General features: G+C 38.6%; 2 protein-coding genes across 2 annotated transcripts; one reads left to right on the top strand and one right to left on the bottom strand.

The window, feature by feature from the left end:
* The first annotated feature begins 2558 nt into the window (after positions 1-2558).
* Positions 2559-16165, top strand: sumo1 (small ubiquitin like modifier 1). Its single transcript, XM_085347573.1, has 5 exons — positions 2559-2651; positions 3049-3123; positions 11328-11405; positions 11551-11622; positions 14458-16165. The coding sequence occupies exons 1-5, from the start codon at positions 2640-2642 to the stop codon at positions 14524-14526; spliced, it is 306 nt and encodes a 101-aa protein (XP_085203699.1). The 5' UTR covers positions 2559-2639; the 3' UTR covers positions 14527-16165.
* Positions 16166-19107: 2942 nt separating this feature from the next.
* On the bottom strand, positions 19108-19809 carry LOC146608205 (claudin-34-like). The gene has a single exon (XM_085348788.1). It carries the CDS (start codon positions 19807-19809, stop codon positions 19108-19110), a length of 702 nt encoding a protein of 233 aa, XP_085204914.1.
* Between the last annotated feature and the right edge of the window lie 879 nt (positions 19810-20688).

The following is a 20688-nucleotide window of genomic DNA, read 5'->3' on the forward strand; positions in this document are numbered from 1 at the left end:
TACACTCTCTCAGGGGGTGCATAAAATTAAAATATGCATATATATGTATATACATACACACAGTCATGCCTACAAATGCATAAAAAATATATCAACATATGTAGTTTTGAGGGAAGTAAATAATGAGACTCGACATAAAAATTTTGCACATTAGAATTGAACTTGAATGAATTGAGTTATTTACAGCTGGTATATATCTATATACACTTTGTAAGGTAATGGTGGTATTTACTGCTATTATTACAATTAACACCTGAGGCTGACGTGTTGATGAAACTGGACTAAACTGAAAAAGAGTCAATTTAAAGTGATTTCCTTAATATTTTAATTCTGTTTAAGTTAGTTTTGCAAATGCATAATATGATTTGTATTATTTTTTGTTTCTTTCCTATATAGCCCCATGTTGTTTAATTTTTTGAAATACAATTTAACAAAATGTTTAATGTATTATAAAAGTATTTTGTTATATATCCACATCACCAGCATTTAAAAGGCCAATAACTTGATGTCACTATTGGACTGATCAATATGTATTATATTGATCTGTATTTTTAATTAAAAATGTGTATTTTTAATTTTAATTAAAGGCCAAACTCTTTAATCAACTTGTCTGGGCGCTTAAAAATAATGTGACATATATGGGGACAGTTTAGACCAAGCACAAATGGAAATTCTGATATCACTCAGGTGAGACAAAACTGATTTTAAAAACTCAAGCTCCAAATAAGCCAATGTTTATCTAGTTTATATTCTTATTAGCCAGACAAAATTAATTTGTTAATTTAAAAATAAAGTCACTATGTCACAATTTAGAATGAAATGAATCAGTGGTTACTGTTGGGTCGACATTATTATATATTTAACAGCTTTAAAATGATCCTGAAATAACACACAGCGAGTCATTGTGTGTGTGTGTGTGTGTGTGTGTGTGTGTGTGTGTGTGTGTGTGTGTGTGTGTGTCACATCCTGACATTACCAAAATGTAAAAAACAAAAACAGCCCTATGTTTTCTGCAATGTGCCTACAACTAGTATGATATGGAAAAGACCCTTTACAATACATTTCTCCATCTAACAGTTTCTAAATTATATTTTAGTGTCAGTTTTGTTCATGTTGTCTAAGTTTATTATTGCATTTAGACCCAGTGTTATCTAGATTGTGGTTTATGGTTTTGGTCTTTGGATTGTTACACCCAAAGTCAAATACAGAGACTGCAAGCATTCATTCAATAAAAATATAAACATTGTTCTTTAAAAAACATAAAACATCTGTACGCTGTGCTGCGTATTCACCATGTTATTAGCCAGTTTAAAAAAAAAAAGGTTTTCTGTGCTATAACAGTACACTGGAAAGGGGTCCATAAAATACACTACCAATAAAGGAATGTTCCATTTAAATGTTTTATAAATATTTTTCCATACTTTTTAAATAAATATTGGGTTTAATTGTTTACTGTGCCCATAAACTTGCATTTACTATCCAGCAAAGATTTATATCACACCCTAATGGTCAAACATTAGATTATGCATATATTATATCGTAAAATAGTCTGCCTTGGTGACCAGTCGGGGCAGATGGCCGACCCTCCCTCATTCTGCGTGTGTTGGAAGTTCATTTCCTATTAAAAGGGAGTTCTTCTTCCTCACTGTCACCGAGTGCTTGCTCATAGGGGGCTGTCTGATATTGGGGGTTTCACTCAGTGTTGTAACAATTTGTAGATTTAGAATAATCAAAAGATTTTTGAAACAACACTTTTGGCTGTGCCCAAGCGTGTGCCACAGCCGATAGATGTGCAAAAGTTGTTGCCATGGCACAGAGTTCACACCAGATGTCTTTACTGACACAACCCTCCCATTTTTCCAGGCTTGGGACCAGCACATATCCTGAGTACACTGACTGGAGACTGAGTTTGTGTTTCCACCCTCTCAAATTTTTTAACCACTACACCACGGAGCCACTTGTTGTAAAAATAACCTGTTATGGGGAAATTCACATTTATGAAGTTACATACATTTATATAGTTCTTCGTGTGATATGTTATAATACAGCTGTCCAATATGTGGACCTTTGCTGTTTTTATCTTGGTCAGCCTTCTTGGACAGACAAACCGTAGCCTGGCCTCATAACAACAGGCCACAGTTTCAGGGTCACAAATCTGCGCTACATGTGGCTTTTTTTTTTTTTTTTTTTACCCATCTCCAATGGCTTCCTCTTCCTTTAAAAACACTATATAAATGTGATCAGTTATTCAGTTTATTTGGTAATAAAGAAGATAGGAATACATTTTAATCATTTACACCTATTAGTAACATGGATACAGGGTAATTTATATGTAATAGGCTTTATTATAGGGCTCAAGTGTGTTTTTGTTGTTGTTTTGTTTTTGGGTTTGTTTGTTTTTTACAAACAAAATAGGGTAAAATTTGCTCTTTTGAGAGTAAAGCTTATCGACCCCAACTATATTTTTCAAAATTAAACGATCATGTCTGTGCTTCACTTTGGAGAGACTCTTATTTTTGAAAGAAGCAACCCCATGCGTCAATTCCGGCTGTCGAATAACATCAACCAGGAGCTGCGCCTGTGAGCTAACGCTTCATCTATTGTCAGTGTATTTTCCTGGGCACACACAGAGAAAAAGCATGTCAGATACGGTAAGAAATGCGCTCCGAAGGCTCTGTGTTGTTTTGTCACCAGCAGAAAACGGGGAAAGGCTGCTTGGTCTTTATTTATGCCCGCTGGCTCGTATCGACTTATCTAATATGCTAGCTCTTAGCTCGTGTAGCTTCGGGCCTGAATTCACAGCTTTTTTAGCAGCTAGCAGCTAGCGGCTAGCTCTGGTTTCTTATTTAAAGTTCTGCTGTGGAGCAACGGTTGTTGGCAGTAATACGAAACAGAAACTGTTACAAAACAGAGTGACATGGTTTTCCAAAGCAGTGACACTCGGGTGTCGAGTCGCGCTGGAATTAAATAAATATTTATATATATGAGTGTGTGTGTGTCGTGCTTGGAGGTGTTTTGTTTATTTACGGTTTGTTTGTTTATTTTTAGGAGACAAAACCATCCAGCCAAGACGGAGGGGATAAAAAAGACGGAGAGTACATCAAATTAAAAGTGATTGGTCAGGTGTGTATATGTTAGATGATATTAATGATGCTTTCTTACATATTTTTTAGCGTTATTTTGTTACATTTTCTTTTTGTAACAGTGTCATTGTAGAGTTAGCTCCAGGGAAGAGTTAGAGACTGTTAGAGTAAAGGCTGTCACTTTACACTGTCTTATCAGACATAACCAGTTTGTTTTGTTATGAAAAACATTGACCAAACATTTGCATATTTGCATTTGTAGGATTCTTGGGGTGTATATTTATACTTTAATAGTAAATAAAGTGTACATAAACTGAAACTACAGATCCACAACCATAAATCTACTCAGTGGCTCTTTTAACAAAAATATAATATTTGGCTTTATCTTGATTGATGCTGCAATATCTCAAAGGTGGTGGTCCTTTAAGTTGGTTCCTTTACTACGAAGCAAGTTTGACACGCATGACTTTCTGTTTTATTCACTTACACTTAGAGCCTGACTGATTTATCAGCAAATTGAGGTTATCGGCTATTATTGGCTATTTATTATCTTTTGGCATTGGCGTGTTTAACGAGTGACTCACATTAATATTAGTGTTTATTCTGAATAGTAAACCGCTTCCACCTAACGTTAGGTAGTTAATCTGTGGTTTTGACCATATCAGTAATTAATTATGTATATAGTCAAACAGTTTAACATTGAGCACGTATAGAAGAGCTTTTTTATATGAACTAGGGCTGCCACGATTAGTCGACTAGTCACGATTACGTCGACTATCAAAATCGTTGACGACTAATTTAATAGTCGACGCGTCGTTTGAAGCTTTGTAAGATCCCGAAAGACGCAAGAATAAGTAGTAGAATTTAAAAGTGTAATAAGGGACTGAAACAGAAGATGACAGCACAGCATGTACAAGGATGCCAGCTGCCGTTAAACCCCGAAGAAGAAGAAGCAGTGTCCGGTATCGTAGCTGTGTCCAAATTCAGGAACCGCATCCTCCTGAGGCTGCATTTGTAGGCCGATTACGTTACAGCGACACAAATTCGAAGACTCCGACATATGCGGCCGATAAATGCGCCCTGCTTTTCCTCAGATTTGAAGGATGGGTCGCTTCGTGGCCCAGCCTATCCCAGAATTCATAGCGCGGCCCTGCTCAGTTTCCAAAAATGGCGGCAGCTAGTTAGTTTTAATCTTACTCTTATTATTCTTTCTGGGTCACAAAATAAACGTTTAACATATTTTCAGGCGAGAATGTAGCTGTGTAAACCTCAAATATCTGCTCAGTTTATCAAGACACCACATATTTTTAAAAGCACTCCAACGTTTTCGGAGACGTCTGTTACCCACTAGCTCGATAGCTAGCCGGGGTTCAAGGCTCACTAGAGCCGTGAGAACACCGGACTCTCGGCAAATCGTTTTCAAACCCACCGCCGTCTTTCGCTACTCGGGTTAAACATATATAAGTGACTTAGATAACTTAAAAATGTTATTGTTTGGCTTTTTTAGTATTTTATTTATTCCTGAGTGAATCGGTTTGGCTCAGATTAAAGTTATTGTTTTCACACAGCTGAATAAGCGTCAAGCAGAAAACTGATTATCGGAAGTGTGAGATGCTCGAGAATTTACTCCGGTGTCCTGTTATATTTTAGATAGCAAGGAGCAGACGGCTGAGTTTATTAAACTTCACCTAAACAATCTGCAAATTTCATTAAAATGTAATAAACTATCATCTTGTCTTTATTTTTAGTTAGCACATACCTTAAACACTTAAAGCTGTAAGCTAATGATAGTTATATAAGAGCAGATGCTGCTGGTGCAATAAGCTGTATGTTTTACGTCCAGTGGATGCAGAATCTGAGTAGTCGACTAATCGCAAAAATAATCGGTGACTAGTCAACTATCAAAATAATCTTTTGTGGCAGCCCTAATATGAACAAATATTTCCTGGGTCATTATTTTAATTTGCTGTGGGACAAGACAGCAGGGTGATATTCACAGGTGGGCAGGCTTGAGCAGGTGAAGTACTGGAGCCTAGAACAGGAGGTTTGCCCAAGTTATTAAAATAGCCGTTGACCAACTGACTAATCAAAGAAAAATTTGTAGATTAGTCATCTACCAAAATAGTCCTTTAGTTGCAGCCCTACGATATACAACTGTATGTCACAAACGTCAGGGAAATCTGTTTATTTGTTGTGTTTCTGAAGGGGAAAACAGACTTTGAGTTGATAAAACCAGAGCTGTGATAAATAATTGAAGCTATGCTTTTTCTTAGATAGTCAGCGCTTGCACACAGAAAGTGCTTGAGATGAGAACAAAACAAAACGTGACTTTCCTGAAAAAGTTATATGGTAACACATGGCATTTGGTTGCTGAGGAAGTTGTGGGAGTGATGGTGCTGAAAAAGAAAACGGCAAGTTGAGAGATTTGAGACATTTAGCGTGTGTGTAGTGAACCGTTAGTGTGTAGTGTCGTCGTTTTTGTTTGTTTTGCTTTGTGTGGCATTAACAAAACAAAACAGACCACTGAATGTCACAGATGCTGGCCACAAAGCCACCAAAGACGGTCTGCCATGCACCTTCAGATATGACCCCTCACAGTAACCCCTCCCCTGCTCCATATATGCATGAGGCAAACTTCTGAAATTGACCATATATGTAGGACAGTCCAGTATGTCTGGAATAGTGAGTGTGCGCTGCTTTGTTTGGCTGCTGTATTGCTGTGCAGTATATTTTTAAGATCCTATTCAGTTTGGGTTTTTTTTTACTGTGAATGTTTATATAGACAGATTTTTCCTCTATTCTTACATGTAAATATCCTTCTTTTTTAAATGCTTTATACCTTACAGTCTCATGGTGAGTAAATGCCCCTAAATTTCATTCTGATGTGTGCAAACTGGTCTATGTTCTGAATGACAAGAAAGTAGCTATTCTGTTCTGTGAAGCCTTCATAAAAGGTTACAGCCGTGCAAACTGTGCGTCGCTTTAATTCTGAAATTTAAAGGAATTCAGTCGGAGACGCAGAGAATCTGTAGATGTCTTTGTTAGGTCGTAATGCTGCTAAATCTGCTCTACACTGGTGGATTTGCAGTTAATGGCATGGATTAGAAAACTGAGCGGTTATATTGGGAGGTTGCTGCTCACCAAGTTCTGTTCAATCAGTACAGATAATTTAACTTTGGCCTGGCAACAAAGCAGAGATTTCCTCCTTTATTATGTTACTGGAGACAGTCAGATGTGAACATACTCAGTAGTCTTGAGTATCAGAGCTCTAATGTGTAGCTAATAAGCTGACTTAAAGCACACTGGGTGGGAAAATGGATATATTTATTCATAAAGTAACTCATGAACTCACTAATTAAAGAAAAGATCTCAGTGATAAAGTCTCTGATTGGAGTGGACGGTGCTCAGTTGATCCATTTTGTGAGGAGGAAGCGTGAAATGACACAATGAACAGTCCCTTTCATGTTAACATGCGAGGAGGGTGAAGCAGAAAGCCTGAGTTAATGGAGAAAGATGATAAGTGCCTTGACACCCATTATCTCTGGAAGAGCTTTTAGGCTTTGTCAAGCTGGCTAACACAAAGAAAGCTTGGATATGTATCCTCGTAATTTCACTTCATTGGATTCGCATCTCTGCTGTCAACCGTGATGTTTTCTGGGTGGAAAGAGCCGCACGTATAGGTGCGTTTAACTCGCCCTGAGGAAGGTCATCCTCTTCTCTTTCACAGTGGATTTTAATAACCACACAGTTTCCTACAGCAGCTAATCATCTGTTTGTTTTAGCTCAGATTTTTTCCAGGCTTGATAAATCCCATGAATCCTCCTCACAAAAATGTTTAGCCACTCAGTGAGCACATCATTTTCCACATTTGTATTTTTTGCTTTGAAATTAGTTTCAATTGGTTTCCATAGTGTGTTTTATTTTTTGCTGCTTAGTTTTGTCTGACAATGTTCAGTTATTTTAGGATTTTTTTAAGTTTCACTACTAGCTCTAACAACTATAAAGTAGGAATGATTGGCACTTAATGGATTACAACATAAACAACCACAGTGAGTCATCTTTCCTTCTCAGTCCTTTGACCCTAATGGCTAAAGACATTTCCTCTATATTTTTACACTCTGTCTCTGTTTGTAAAAGTGTGTTTTTTTTAGCTTTCAGCATATTGAAAACTTTGTGTTCAGGCTGCTGAGATCTGATCAGTCTATTTAAGGGCTAGGCTTGATGCTGTACACCATAATGACAGTAACTGTGAAATCGAACATCTTAAATAATGATGGAATTATTCTTTTTCTATAGTTTTAAACTTCCTCCACCTTGCCTTTAATGTATTATGAGTATAATGTATTTGCCAAAATGAGACAAAATGCACAATAAGACAAAGTGGGGTTTTTTTCCCAACAGTGTCTTTATTTATTTTCGAACATAACACCTGTACACAACCACTAAAACATAACAAAACAAGTAGCTAAACCAGGGCTCGCAAAATCGCTAGCCCGACGTCCCGGGGCTAGCGATTTTTCCAGTCGGGCTACCAAAATCTAACTCAGCCCTGCTCGTCGGGCTATCATAGGAAGGAAAATAAATGTCTATGCTTTTGCATTCTTTCGCCAATGTAGCTGAGTAATTATGTCATTGGCATCGATGAGCCACTGTCAATATGTGACATATTGAAATTGCGTCTGAATTTGCGCTTGTTTTTTGCTTTCAATTTCATTTTGCAATCGCGCGAACGGTGTGTAGAGAGCAGCAGCACTGATTGGTGAGTGGCGATTAATTGTGCACCAATTCCTCTGACATCGTCTTATCACTCATTAGCTTACTATTCAAACATGACAAGTGAAATCTCCCGCAGCAAGCTTAAACATGTGAGAGGTTGAGTGCGCAAAGAATCGCTGATCGTTATGTAAGTACGTGTGTAAAAGCAGCAGGATTTACGCTTTTATTTTAGTTCTGCTCAGCCAAATAAGACAGGTCAGGGTGAAGAAGGGGCAGCCAAAGAAAAGCCTACCGCAAAACGGAAAAGTTATGACAAATCAGACTGAGGCAAAAAGAAAGCGCAGCTTTTTTGGTTTCATGGACAAAAGAATTTCTGTGGCTGGAATATGACAAGCTAAATAACATGATGTTCTGCCAGGTGTGTTGTGAGTTTCATTTGATTTCTGAGTCGACAAGCGCCTTTGTTACTGGGACCAGTAATTTTAAGAAAGACCTCATCAGAACCCATGAGAAATGCAAGAAATGCATTATTTCCCAGTCTGCAGTATCTTTCCCAGAACAAACAGCAATTGTAAAAAACATACTAAAAATAAACCAAGCACAACAAGAACTCCTGAAAAAGCTGTTTAGAACAGCGTGCTATGTTGCAAAGAGTGAACTACCACTGGCAAAATTTAGCAGTCTTTGCAGACTTCAAAAAGCAAATGGCCTAGATCTTGGTTCCACTTGTCTCTTACCCGTGACTTCAGTGGAAATTTCAAATTCAGGATCTGACACAGACTGATTCATGTTCTACACAGTTCTTACAAGTTCATAGAAATTTCTGTTCAATTTGAACCAAGTATTTGAGTTGATGGTTGTAATTTTTATACAGTTGTTGTGATTTGTATTTTAACAATTTTTTTGATTAATTTTTGTTTCCGTTTCAATATTATACATTAAAGTATAATATTGTAACGGAAACAAAACATAAAAAAATTGCTGTCTTTTTTTTTCGAGCTACTTAAATTTATTTTGGGCTACCAAAAACTGAAGAATGCCTGCCCGAAGGGCTACCAGAGATTTTGAAATTTTGCGAGCCTTGTAAACTTACATACACAACTTACATATACTGCAATGGTACATATAACACCATGAAAGGGAAAAAAAAGGTGGGGGGGATAACTGTGTGGGACTCCCACCATACATTACTCACACTCGCAGGTATACGTTACACGTAAATTACAAAGTAGTCGTTCAATGCCAAGCAGTAAACATAATCCCAAATGGACTGCAGAGGGCCACTTATGAGTCATCCCCAAAGGCTCCCACCAAACGGGAAAGTCTTTATTTGCAAGAAAGTTTTTTTTGAAGATGCTGTCAAAGCTTCGTTGTTTACCCCTGATTGCGTAGGTGATCTTTTCTAAGGGCAGAGTTGATGTTAATTCTGAAATCCATTTACCCATCCTTGGTCTATCCACCTCTTTCCAAGCAATTGCAGGCATTCTCTTGGCCATCAGCAGCCTTATGTCTAAAAATAGCTGATGCTTCCTTGTTATGTTACAATTAGCTGGGTAAATACCCAGCAGAAAAAGTTTTGGTTCTAAATGTATTTTTATTTCTAATATTTCTTCAGTGCATTGTTTTACTTCTTCACAGAATTTTTCAAATTTCAGGACACTGCCACAAACATGGGAAAATCGTTCACTTTTCCTTGTCACATTTTATGCAAACATCTGGGATGGTACTGTAGAAAGCGTAAAGTATGCTTTAACCAGTTGTACTGCAAGAAATTTAAATGAGTGTTCACTGTTTGTGATTGTGCCTTGGCACAAGTCCTCTCACACTCTTCAATAGAGATGTTCTCCTGTAGGTCCTCTCTCCAGGACTCAAGCTTCTTTACTGACGTTTCTGGCGAGTTCATTATACACTTTAGAAGTCAAGCCCCTTCACCATCATTTCTTCGAGTGTTGATACGCCTGGAATGGACAAGGACTGGTTTGCTGTGTTCTAATAAAATCAGTTGTGAATATCTAAAGAACTGGCTGTGGGCTAAGTCATGCTCGGCAACAATTTCATCAAAGGACACAATAGACAAAGTTAAAGATAAATATTACTGTCACTGTCATGACCCAGGTCCTACGCCACACCAAAAACGGAAAGGACAATAGCGGGTGATTAATATGCGTGTTTAATTAAACCAGTTTCCAGACAAACGAATACAAGCTGATGCTTGTAAGAATAGTATGACTGCAAGGGGCTTAGAAGCTAGAAGCTAACTACACGAGTGGTTCAGGGAAACTCGGATAGTTTTTATTCCTATCTCTCCACAGACTCTGTTTGGCAGCGTTGGCACATCACCTTTCAAGTGAGCGAGTGCTGTACATTTCTATGTGATGTTGTGATATTTTTAGTCATAAAAATGTTTCCTGCCACGAATAGTTCAAATATGCCTCCCCTACTGCTGCCCAATGGATGGAAAAATGTATGTAAGTCTGTGTTTTTAAACTTTGACTTGAGGCGTTGACTTGTGATTTCTGATGTTTCAGTATTCTAAATAGGTTGGGTGTCTTTGCACAAAATTAAAATAAGTCAAATATGTTACGAACCAGATTTTTCTTCAGATTGAATTTGTTCCTTCCTGTTAAAAGGGAGTTTTTCCTTCCCACTGTCGCCAAGTGCTTGTTGATTGTTGAGGTTTTTCTCTGTATTATTGTAGGGTGTTTACCTTACAATATAAAATGCCTTGAGACGACTGTTGTTGTGATTTGGTGCTACATAAATATGAATTGTAACAGAAACATCTGCTTTTAGGATTATTTGGGTAATTTTGGAATATCTGTCTTAGATAAAAGACACGACATCTTTCCAAACTGTTGCAACGTGACTCTCTGAGCTTCTGTACTGATATAATGAGGTTATCAGTGGTAAAAACTAACACGACTGCACAATTGTGGCTTCAACCCGGCTGTGGTGGAAACAGCACAACATCAAGAGGTGTGTGCCTGGCCCAAAGGAGCCCGGGGAGATGTTCCAGTCATGTCCTACCAGGAGGAGGCCCAAACCCAGGAGTCGCTGAAACGATTCTATCTCTCGACTGACCTGGTAACACCTCGGTGTTCCCTCTGATAAACTGGAGAAGGTGGCTGGGGAGAGGGACGGCTGTGGAATATTTTAAACTGTTTCAGACTCTCAAAACATTTTGATTTCTGAAATAACTGAAAAAAGAGATGAAAAATTTAACCCCATATTAATTAGAAGTGGGAAATATTAATAAAGTCTCTTATCTTTGACACACCAGTGAACCAAGTCCTCTAAAACCTTTGAGACATTGTAGCAGAATTCATGCTAGGAAACGCTTTTACAATGAACAACACAAAGAAGTGTATGACACGGAGTCAAGTTATTAAGTGTTACAGTCCGCCTGCGCTGTGGAATCTGACTTGACACAATATAAAGTGAAGGTTATTGTCAGGCAAGCGGCGGTTCATAAACACAATAAAGTTCCTGGGATTGTGTTTCTTATCACTGCCTTGCTTGCCTCCACAGGACAGCAGTGAAATCCACTTTAAGGTGAAAATGACAACACATCTAAAGAAGCTGAAGGAGTCATACAGCCAGAGACAGGTAAATCAGTCACTCCCAGTTACTCAGTGACACAAGTTTGACTGCAGGCCACACACAGAGAGGGCTGAGAGCTCAGGAGTAAGTCACTTTAAAAAAAGAAACAAACATAAAAACCAACCTCTGTATGTTTGTGTTTTCCCTCCAGGGCGTCCCAGCGAGCACGCTAAGGTTTCTGTTTGAAGGACAGAGAATCGCAGACAACCAGACTCCTAAAGAGGTAACCTTTCATCTTCAGGCTTTACTGTCCTCTTAAGCTCTTCCCCACATTTATCCAGAGTCCCTCCTTTCTTTTTCTTTCTTTCTTTTTTTTACTAGTCAGTCTTGAGTGGCCATAAGAGAAACTGCAGTTTTTATCAATATGTGTTGCACTGATTATCTCGTCCTTATTTCCTTTTTGTTATTTCGTGCTTTTGTTTTGTATTGGGTCAAGAAGGGCATCCAACATAACGTTCTGCCAAATCAAACAAGCGGGGGTACCCAGTGTGATGACACCTTCTGGAAAGGGAGTAGTAACTATTTATAAAGTGCTGTTAATCTCAAACGACCAAGATATTTCAGCAAATAAAATACAGTTTGTCGCTGTGAGTGCATGGCCCTCATATCATCCTCATGAAGTCTGTTTCTGATTGTTGGTCAGAAACAAGGCTGGACTGGGTCAAAAAATCGGCCCGGGCATTTTGACTAGAGACCGGCCCACCAGGATAAAGATTGAAAATGTGACGTCATTCAGGGGTAAAACCGCAAAGGATTCTGGGAACTTGTGGCAAGAGGTACTAGCGCACGCAGGCTTTCAATTGAACTCAGTTACACAGCGATAAAAAGAAACACAAAAAATGGCAAGAAGCTGTTGTATTATTAACTGCAATAGCCGGTCGCATGACAGCCACGGGAAGCCGACGGGTAAAGAGATCGTTTTTTTTTTGTTTTGTTTTTTTTGTTTGTTTTTTTATCGGATTACGTCGTTGAAGAGAAATTTTTTTTTTAAGCCATGTTTCCGAAGTAAGAGCCGACGGATGGTCTGGATATACCAAATATAACGTCTCAGAACACTCGAGCTCACATGTTAGTCTGCTCCAAGCATTCCCACAAAGGTCAGAGTTTTGTAGTAGTTAATACGTCATTTTTCTTAACATAATTGGTGATATAGGTTACAAGCAAGTCTGGCGCTGAACAGAAATCGTCGCGCTATGCTCCTTTATTTATTGTGCATAAATAGTGAATTGTCCTGACACAATATTGTGTTTCGCTTCTGTTATTATGGTACATTGACAAAAACATATACTTTTATTCACAGGATAAAACAGGTTTTTTGTATCACTAATTGCCCAGTACGATTACAGCATACAGTATTATTGTCACTGCTACATTTCTGTGATGCTACCAGAAATTATTTCCACTAATTAATTACCGTTGAGCTCAAAGGTTATATTAATAAACGGTTTGCGATTGTGTATTTATGAAGACGATTTGTGAGACTGGTAAACTTACCTTTGTTCGTACGATGGTCTTTCGTTCTACACGGTGCGTTTCAAGGTCCTGCACCCATCCGTCGGTAAACTGTACCTGGGCTTGTTGCAGTGACCTGAAGTTACTGAACTTCATGAGTGTATGCACTCACTCCAAGAACCGTATGATTATAAATCTGAGCGTGGTGAAAGTTGGGCAGCACGCTAACGTCTTTTGTCCACTCTGTGTGCTCGTAAGGGTCTGACCCTTTCACACCTTTGATTTTTTTCCTCGTATCTTTTCTTTGTCTTTCTTAGTCGAGTCTGTCTTTGTCCTTGTTCTCCTTTTCTTTTGTACATTCCTTTTTTGTGCGGCAAAGAAAAAACAAGAAGGTATTGGAACCGGAGAATGAACGTTTTGCGTTGCTGCAAATGCTTGCATTTGATGCGGTACTTGGATTGTTTTGCCACGAGTTCCCGGCATGCAATGCGCAAAAATCACGTGATTGCTAAACAAGGGGGAGGCCCGATGGCCAGTCCAGCTATGGTCAGAAACATGCTCACTAACAGCTCGCTGGAGGTTGTCTTGCTGCTGGACCTTTGCTTGTGTGACAGCCCATCCCCTGATTATCTCCTCTACTCTTGAAAATGTGCTGTAAGGCATAACAAGCTGTTTTGTCTTGTCCTGGAAGAGCTGGATTACCTGATCATTCTGAATGGTCTGCAGGGCTCCAGCACTGCAGCAGTGACAAGGACACTAACACAAAGCTAAACTAGAGAGAAATCGGTCTGCTAAACAGTTCAATTAAATTAAAGCGGCTGAAATGGATTCTGGGTGGTTTCTGCTTCCTAACTGGACACACTGATATCCCTGAAGTTTAACTGACTTTGTGTTACACTGTGGAAAGTGTTTAAATTTGCAACCCTGTGAACGCTCCAGTTTTTTCCAGGTTCCTCTCATATCTTAAATCCATCTCATTATTTCCTATTTTTGTTTTTATTTGTTTTTTCCCTTGGAAACTTGTATAAAACTTGTTTGCATGGCCCTTAAACTTTATTATGAATACTTTAAGCACCTGTATGAATGATTTTTTTTTTTTTTATGTTAGTCAAACATTCTGATGTATTAATGCAGCTATGCATTTATCCACTGCACTAACAGATTACATCAAGTAGAATAACATCAGGCATTAGCTCTGATAACCATGTTTGTAGGGTTGATGGACGTGTTGACAGATGAGGTCAGTTTGTTTGCAAATGACACTGTGACCTGTAGTGAGAGTAGGGAGCAGGTGGAAGAGAGCCCAGACAGGTGGAGGTGTGCTCTGGAAAGATGAGGGATTAAAATCAGTACAAGCAAGATAGAATATGTGTGTGTGAATTAGAGAAAGGGCCAAGTGGAAAAGTGAAGGTAGATGAGTTTAAATACCTGGGGTCTATCATCTAAATCAAAGGAGTGGGTGGGGCGAGTCTCAGGGAGAGGGTTCATGGACGTAGTGACGAAGGGGTTGGGGTTGGATGTGAGGCAGGATTTGGTGAGCTGCAAATAACAGGAAGTGAATTACTGTTGTACTAAAACGTGTCTCTGTGCTGTGTGTTAATGCCAGCTGGGAATGGAGGACGAGGACGTCATCGAGGTGTATCAAGAACAGACTGGCGGACTTTGGAACAATTAAACCTCCCACATTTCTAAAGCCTTTTATTTCTTCCTCCTCTTTTACTTATTTTGTATTTTATTTTGTATGTATGTACGTATTTTTGTTCAGTTTCAAACCATCTGGATCAAAACGGACTCAATTAGGGCTTACATGTGTGTGTGGGCAGGCAGGCGAACAGGCCGAGGACATGGACCACCGGTTCTCTGAAGTGCTGGGATGAATTCAGCCCACATTTACCAAGAAAAACGTTCTTTTTCCTGCCTGTTTTTAATCATCCATGTAGTTATTTCAGAAGAAATAAATGATCCTATAATAAGCAGCTGCAGTAAAAGGATTAGTTCACCCAGAATAAAAAGGTTTGCTCTGTTTCAGTTCAACCCTCGAGTTTCAGGTTTCCTTGTTAATCTCTATTTTCAGTACCCGCTGTTTTTTGTTCTGGGCCGATGACTGTATGGGATTTGATAGTTTGAAAGTTTGAGTTGATCTTCTTCTTTTGAATGTGCCCCACCTCTTTACCAAGATAGATTAAATATAACTCCTCCTGACAATAAAAGGTTGGAGCAAGCTGTCAAGTTTAGCAGGTCGGTTTGTTTCTGATCGTGCTAAAAATGCCCAATTTGAGGTCTTCTGCTATTTGCCTTCTATAACCCTGTAAACATGGATCTTTGGAGTAAAAAATTTGCCTATATCCTTTATATTTGTACACTACACAGTACATACACAAGCAGTTTATTTGGGTTATATTGGAAAGGAAACTAAATATTAGGGTTGTAGCCACCATGGGATCACCTGTTTTTTGGAGTTTCAACATTTCATCTGCTGTTATGTTTTTCTTTTTGAGCCAGAAGTGGCCGTATTTGGTTGATGGGGTGGAGTACCATATCCTCAGTTTGGTTAGGAAGCTGAAACAGATATGCTGTATTAACACCTGGCATTAACATGCGACCCACATCTGGTTGCTGTCACTCACAACAGCTCAAGTTATGATTGAACTATAATCATGATCATTTAATACAGTATCTCATCTATTTGTTTAACCTTTAAGACAAATCTTACCGGTATCTATTTTTTTGTTAAAACAGTCAAATTCAAAAAATGCAGAATTTGGTTTTCATCAGCAGGGGGCAGCGTTTTATTTCTTTTTAGTCCTATCACCATTTCCTCAGGGGCTTTCTCTGTTAAGAAAAATGTTTTCTTAATAATTTGTCTGACTAAACAAAGGCCACACTGACTCACTGCACCCATATTGTGGTAGAAACTGGTATAACGTCAAAGTACAGCTCAGCCCTAGTTCAGCCTGAGTTGACATCTCATAAACACAACACGTAGGACTTGTTTCTTTACATTCTGAGGGAGCTTGTGGGTAATTTTAAACACAATAATTTCACTTAACCACCTTTAAAGGGAAATTATGAGGCTTATGACGCAGGCCACATGTTTTGGGGATCTTTCACTGTATGGAAAACAGACATGATGTTCAGCATCTGTTGGATGATTCTGTACGTGTGAAGCACCTGAGAAACCCACAAAAACCCTATTTTGGAGAAACAGGTGGTTGCTTAAAAAGAATTTCTTTTACATTCTTTTGATCCTGGTCGTCATGTTTATTAGAAGCCATAATTCTGGATTAATTTGACAGCTGTACAGACCTCCCATTTGTAGCACCCCTTGTATTAAAATGATTTATATTTTATGTCCAGTACATACAAATTAATGAGGCTGGGACAGCCATCTTTTCGTCAGCTTGCTTGAGCTGCGGTAGAGCCATTAAATATTTGTCCTTTTCGATTGTAGCTGAGATTAAAAGTGAGCTCACCTGTCGATGCCCGGTGTAAGCGTGGTGATAGTCAGGGATTTCTGGATGAACTCTTCCTTTTAAGCTTTCATTTTCATGTTTGGGGAGAAAAGAAACAGGTTAGACGTTTCATTCCACCTGTTTTGTGTGACATTCAGGGCTCATAAACAGCTGGATTAGTGGACAGTCCATCATAAGAAGTGGACAACATAAGAGTTTATGTTGATCATCCTCCGTGTGCCATGTTTCTTAAACTGCACCATATTGTAAGATGATAATAACCAACCTGAAATGAAACTACTTCAGATTTGAACCCATTTTTAAAGGACTTGCTCTTTACGTGTATATGTTGTATTCAGTATTAGTGTGTGTGAATGATATGCCATGTATATCTCCAGTGTCTTTATTTTAATATGTTTGAGGGTTTCATTCTGTAATTATGTATGAAAATATAAACCTGTTATAGACACGTTTCAATCGCTGACAGTCACAGAGATTTTTGAAGTCCTCTGGCAGTTTTGTGCAAAGAAAGGTCTTCTGCTGTGGTGTTGGCGCGTGTTTTTAAAGCTTTGCTTTCCTGGTTTTGGAGTGAAACTCTTAATCTGTGTACTGTATGAAGTTCCTCCAGAAGGTAAACGCAGCCCCAGAGCTCTGACTCACATTTAAATCAGGTTAAAGCAGCACCTCAGAGTTCATAGCAGGAAAAACAACGTTAAATAAAGTAATGATCAGTGGCTGTCATTTCCCAGAGGTGTGTGCATAAAAAAAAAAAAAAAAAAAAATAGGTAGATAAGATTTTCTCAACCTGGCCGGCTGTTTGAAATTTGTCCTTTTTGTGCATTGGTGATATATCTGCTCCACCCAAACTCCACCCAGACGTACAGGGCTGTTATTTGAGCCATAACGCCGATCTCGGTGAGGTGAAGGGACTGTCCGCCACTCGAGGAACATTGATACAGATGGTTTGAAATTCTGGAGATGAGCTTTTGGCTTTTTTTGAATAAAATATTTAAAAACAAAACTTAGGTGTGTTGCATGTTTTTGTGTGTGTGTGTGCGTGCGTGCCTGCTTTATGCACTTGTTGTAGTCCAATAATTTAAAGTGGTCCTGTTATGCTTTTCGTATAATATTTGTCCTGTTCCAGATGTTCATACTGAGCAGTGGATCACTGAACTCACTACATCCTTTAAGAGCCAGACACAAATTGAGCGAGCCCATTAGGAAACCCATTATGTCACAAATAGGCTGTGTGACTGGGTGCTTGATTTTATGGCAACGGTTCTTAATAACAAATAGGTGAATCTCAATACTTTTGTCCAGAAAACACATTTGTTTTCATCAGTTTGTGCAGCTACACTATCAAATTAAATGTAAAACTTACCACAATTAATAAGTCATTTTGCATTTTTCTTAATTTTATATTTCATTGTAATAATGAGGTTAAAATTTAATATTTTTATTTATACGCTTGAATTTTATTTTTATACTTTTACATTTTATAATTAAAAGATATAGTTTTTAGTTTAGAATTTTTGGTTGTATGAATATCTTTTTTAAAATAATTGAGTTTTGTAAACTTGGATTTTTTTTTTTTTTAATTTTCTTTTATATTTATAATTTACACTTTTAAAATAGTTTGCATTTTACATCATGCTTACATGATATTTGTATTTATTGTAATTTAGCATTTTGTTTTTAGACTTTTTAATTTTAGGAATTTTTAAATTTTATTTTCTGCTTTAAATTTTTATAATTGCCATTTTCTTTATATCTTTAGTAAAAATATCTAAAATAGTATGCCATATTTTTTTTATATTCTTGCATTTCATTTTTTTTTTATAGTTTTCTATTTTAGTTTTTTACTTATTTATTATTTATAAAAAAAATATTGCATTTTATCATGTACTTTATCATTTCCCAATTTTTTAAAAACATTTTATATTGTTTATTGTTGTAATTTACCATGTACTGTACCAATGTTCTTTGTTTTAAGAATAAAATTAGGAACAAAAGCTTACATGACGAAAGCATGAAGGGAAGTAGAAAAGGTCAGATACTGACTGAGCAGAAGGAAACCAGTAAAAATCATTTGTATTTACAGTCAAGAATAAAATATTAAGAGGGTTAAATAGCAAACAGTTTTAGACCTTTGAAGAGCAGTGGTGGGAATTTTCCCGTTTGAGACAAAACAACCACATTCATCCACAGCACAGCTTACAGATGGGACACTTAGTGCCTTTCTTGTGACTCATGTTTGTGTTTAATTTATTGAGCTGTTTTCAGAAATCTGCAGATTAAAGGTATCGCTGTACACACAGACCCCCGTCACAGTATTCTCACTTTCACATTTACTTCAGTCGAGGTGCAATAAAACATTGAAAATGTGACGTAATCTGAAAAGGAAGTGTAATAAAATAATTTCAGCACACAATAATTTATTCAGTACACTGTGTAACATTTACATTCAGCTATTTAGCAGATGAGCGTTATTAACGCATCAATGCAGTTTTTAAAGTAGCTTAACAGCTTTTGTCTATAAGGGGGATTTTTTGGCTCCAATTTTAAACCATAAGTTAAAGAGTTGTCTGTTTTGTAAGAAACATGTTATCTTCATTTTCCTGCTTCTCAGGCATATGAAGGTGAGGGTGTTATGGGTGTTTGCTGTCAGCAGATGAGTCATCCTCCTTGAGATTATAAAACTAGATGAGTCACTGTAAACATTTGAGGAGTTAAAAGGAAGAAACGAGTGTAAAGTCTGTGCAAAAACCTTTTTTTTTTTGTCCATTTTATCACACACAAACTCCTCACAAGTGTTCCTGAAACTCAAATGTGGGGTTATCTTCCCCCCGGGTGTCATTTTCCTGGTGCACCTGCTCTCTCAAAGGCCTCTTTGGTAATCGGTATGTGCAGAAAATAATCCCAGAGACAATCATCAGGACCGATCCTGCCATCCCGACACCAATGCCGCCTCCCACGTGCTGAGATTCAGGTGCTGGGGGGAGTTTAAACTCGGGCGGGAACTCGATGGTCTGATTGGTCACCACAGCGCTCAGATTCCAGAGGAGAGGCACGAGCGATATCGCAGCAGCGAGGAGGCACAGCACTCCCGTGAGGATGAAGCCGCGGCGGACCGTAGAGTTCTTACCTATCCCAAAGTAGACGATCCTCATGGAGTAAACACCACTAGCGTTCCCACAAACCCCCACCAGCAGAGACAGGAGCATGAGGACCTGACCTGCAGCAATCTCAGGTGGCGTGAAGGAATCGGTGAGCATGATGTACCTGCAGTACATAACCTTGAAGCCCTCGCTCACCACGGTGTGGCTGGCGAAGCAGACCCTCCAGAGTCCGACCCATGCCACACCGGAGGTGATCACCGCCCTGTCCGATACCTGCCACACCCTCCACTGGATCAGTCCAAGAGCCACGCCGGTGAGCATCCATCCCAAACAGGCCAGCCCGAGAGCACCAAACTGGGCGTGGCCTGTGTGAGCCAGGTAGGTCATAGCAGTGGATTTCCTGATCCTACTGAAGGTGTCAACAGGAGACCGAACACAGGTGGAAGGTGGGCGATGTCACCTCTGTCATGTTTTACTCTTCGGTGCTCCAGCACAGTCTTGCTGTTGTTCTGTTCTCGTCTCACAAGTTGTCAGTTTTTTCCCTCCTTCGTCTCCTGGGTTACCTCCTAAACAAGCACCTGCAGCTCCCTCTGAGAGGAAAGAAACACAGACACAGCTGTTAGTGAGCAGCAACAAAGCACCATCAACAAAGACTACAGGGCAGCATTTCAATTGGACTGTCTTCCTCTTCACCATCTCAGTGCAGACATACTTCCTATAAATACCATATGTACTTCCTTTTTAAGTAGCCTGTAGGTATTTTTATTTAGTATCTCTGTGAAAATTCTTCAAAGTTCTTAATATATTAGACTGTTAGTTTTGTATCCTTCACTTTTATTTTAAGAAAGATTTCCTGAAGTGTTAAATTGCCTGGACATATGTTGTTAGAAAAATGGGAAATGGACACAGAGATTTACCGAAACGTGCCCATGAATGCTTGTAAATACAGTATATAAGTTAAAAACAGAGTTTGTACAATTCTAACAAGCTTAAAAGTCATTATTTGGTGTGACCACCTTTATTCTTCAGCACAGTCTGTCTCTCTTAGGCAGCTTTCTTGCTATTTCTTTAAGTCGTCTTCAGGAATAGTTCTCCAGGCTTCTTGAAGGACATTCAAAGCTCTTCTTTGGATGTTTCTGCCTTTTGTTCTGTTCTCTGTCAACATGATGCCACACTGCTTCAATAATGTTGAGGTCCGGGAGGCCGATCCATGACTGATGGTGCTCCACTCTGTTTTTTGTCTATCCAGGTATGATTTTACTGCAT

The sequence above is a fragment of the Diplotaxodon limnothrissa genome, linkage group LG23 (assembly GCF_057381915.1).
Source record: "Diplotaxodon limnothrissa isolate DT_005_m linkage group LG23, D_limnothrissa_male_GT1.1, whole genome shotgun sequence".
Classification (NCBI taxonomy): Eukaryota; Metazoa; Chordata; class Actinopteri; order Cichliformes; family Cichlidae; genus Diplotaxodon; species Diplotaxodon limnothrissa.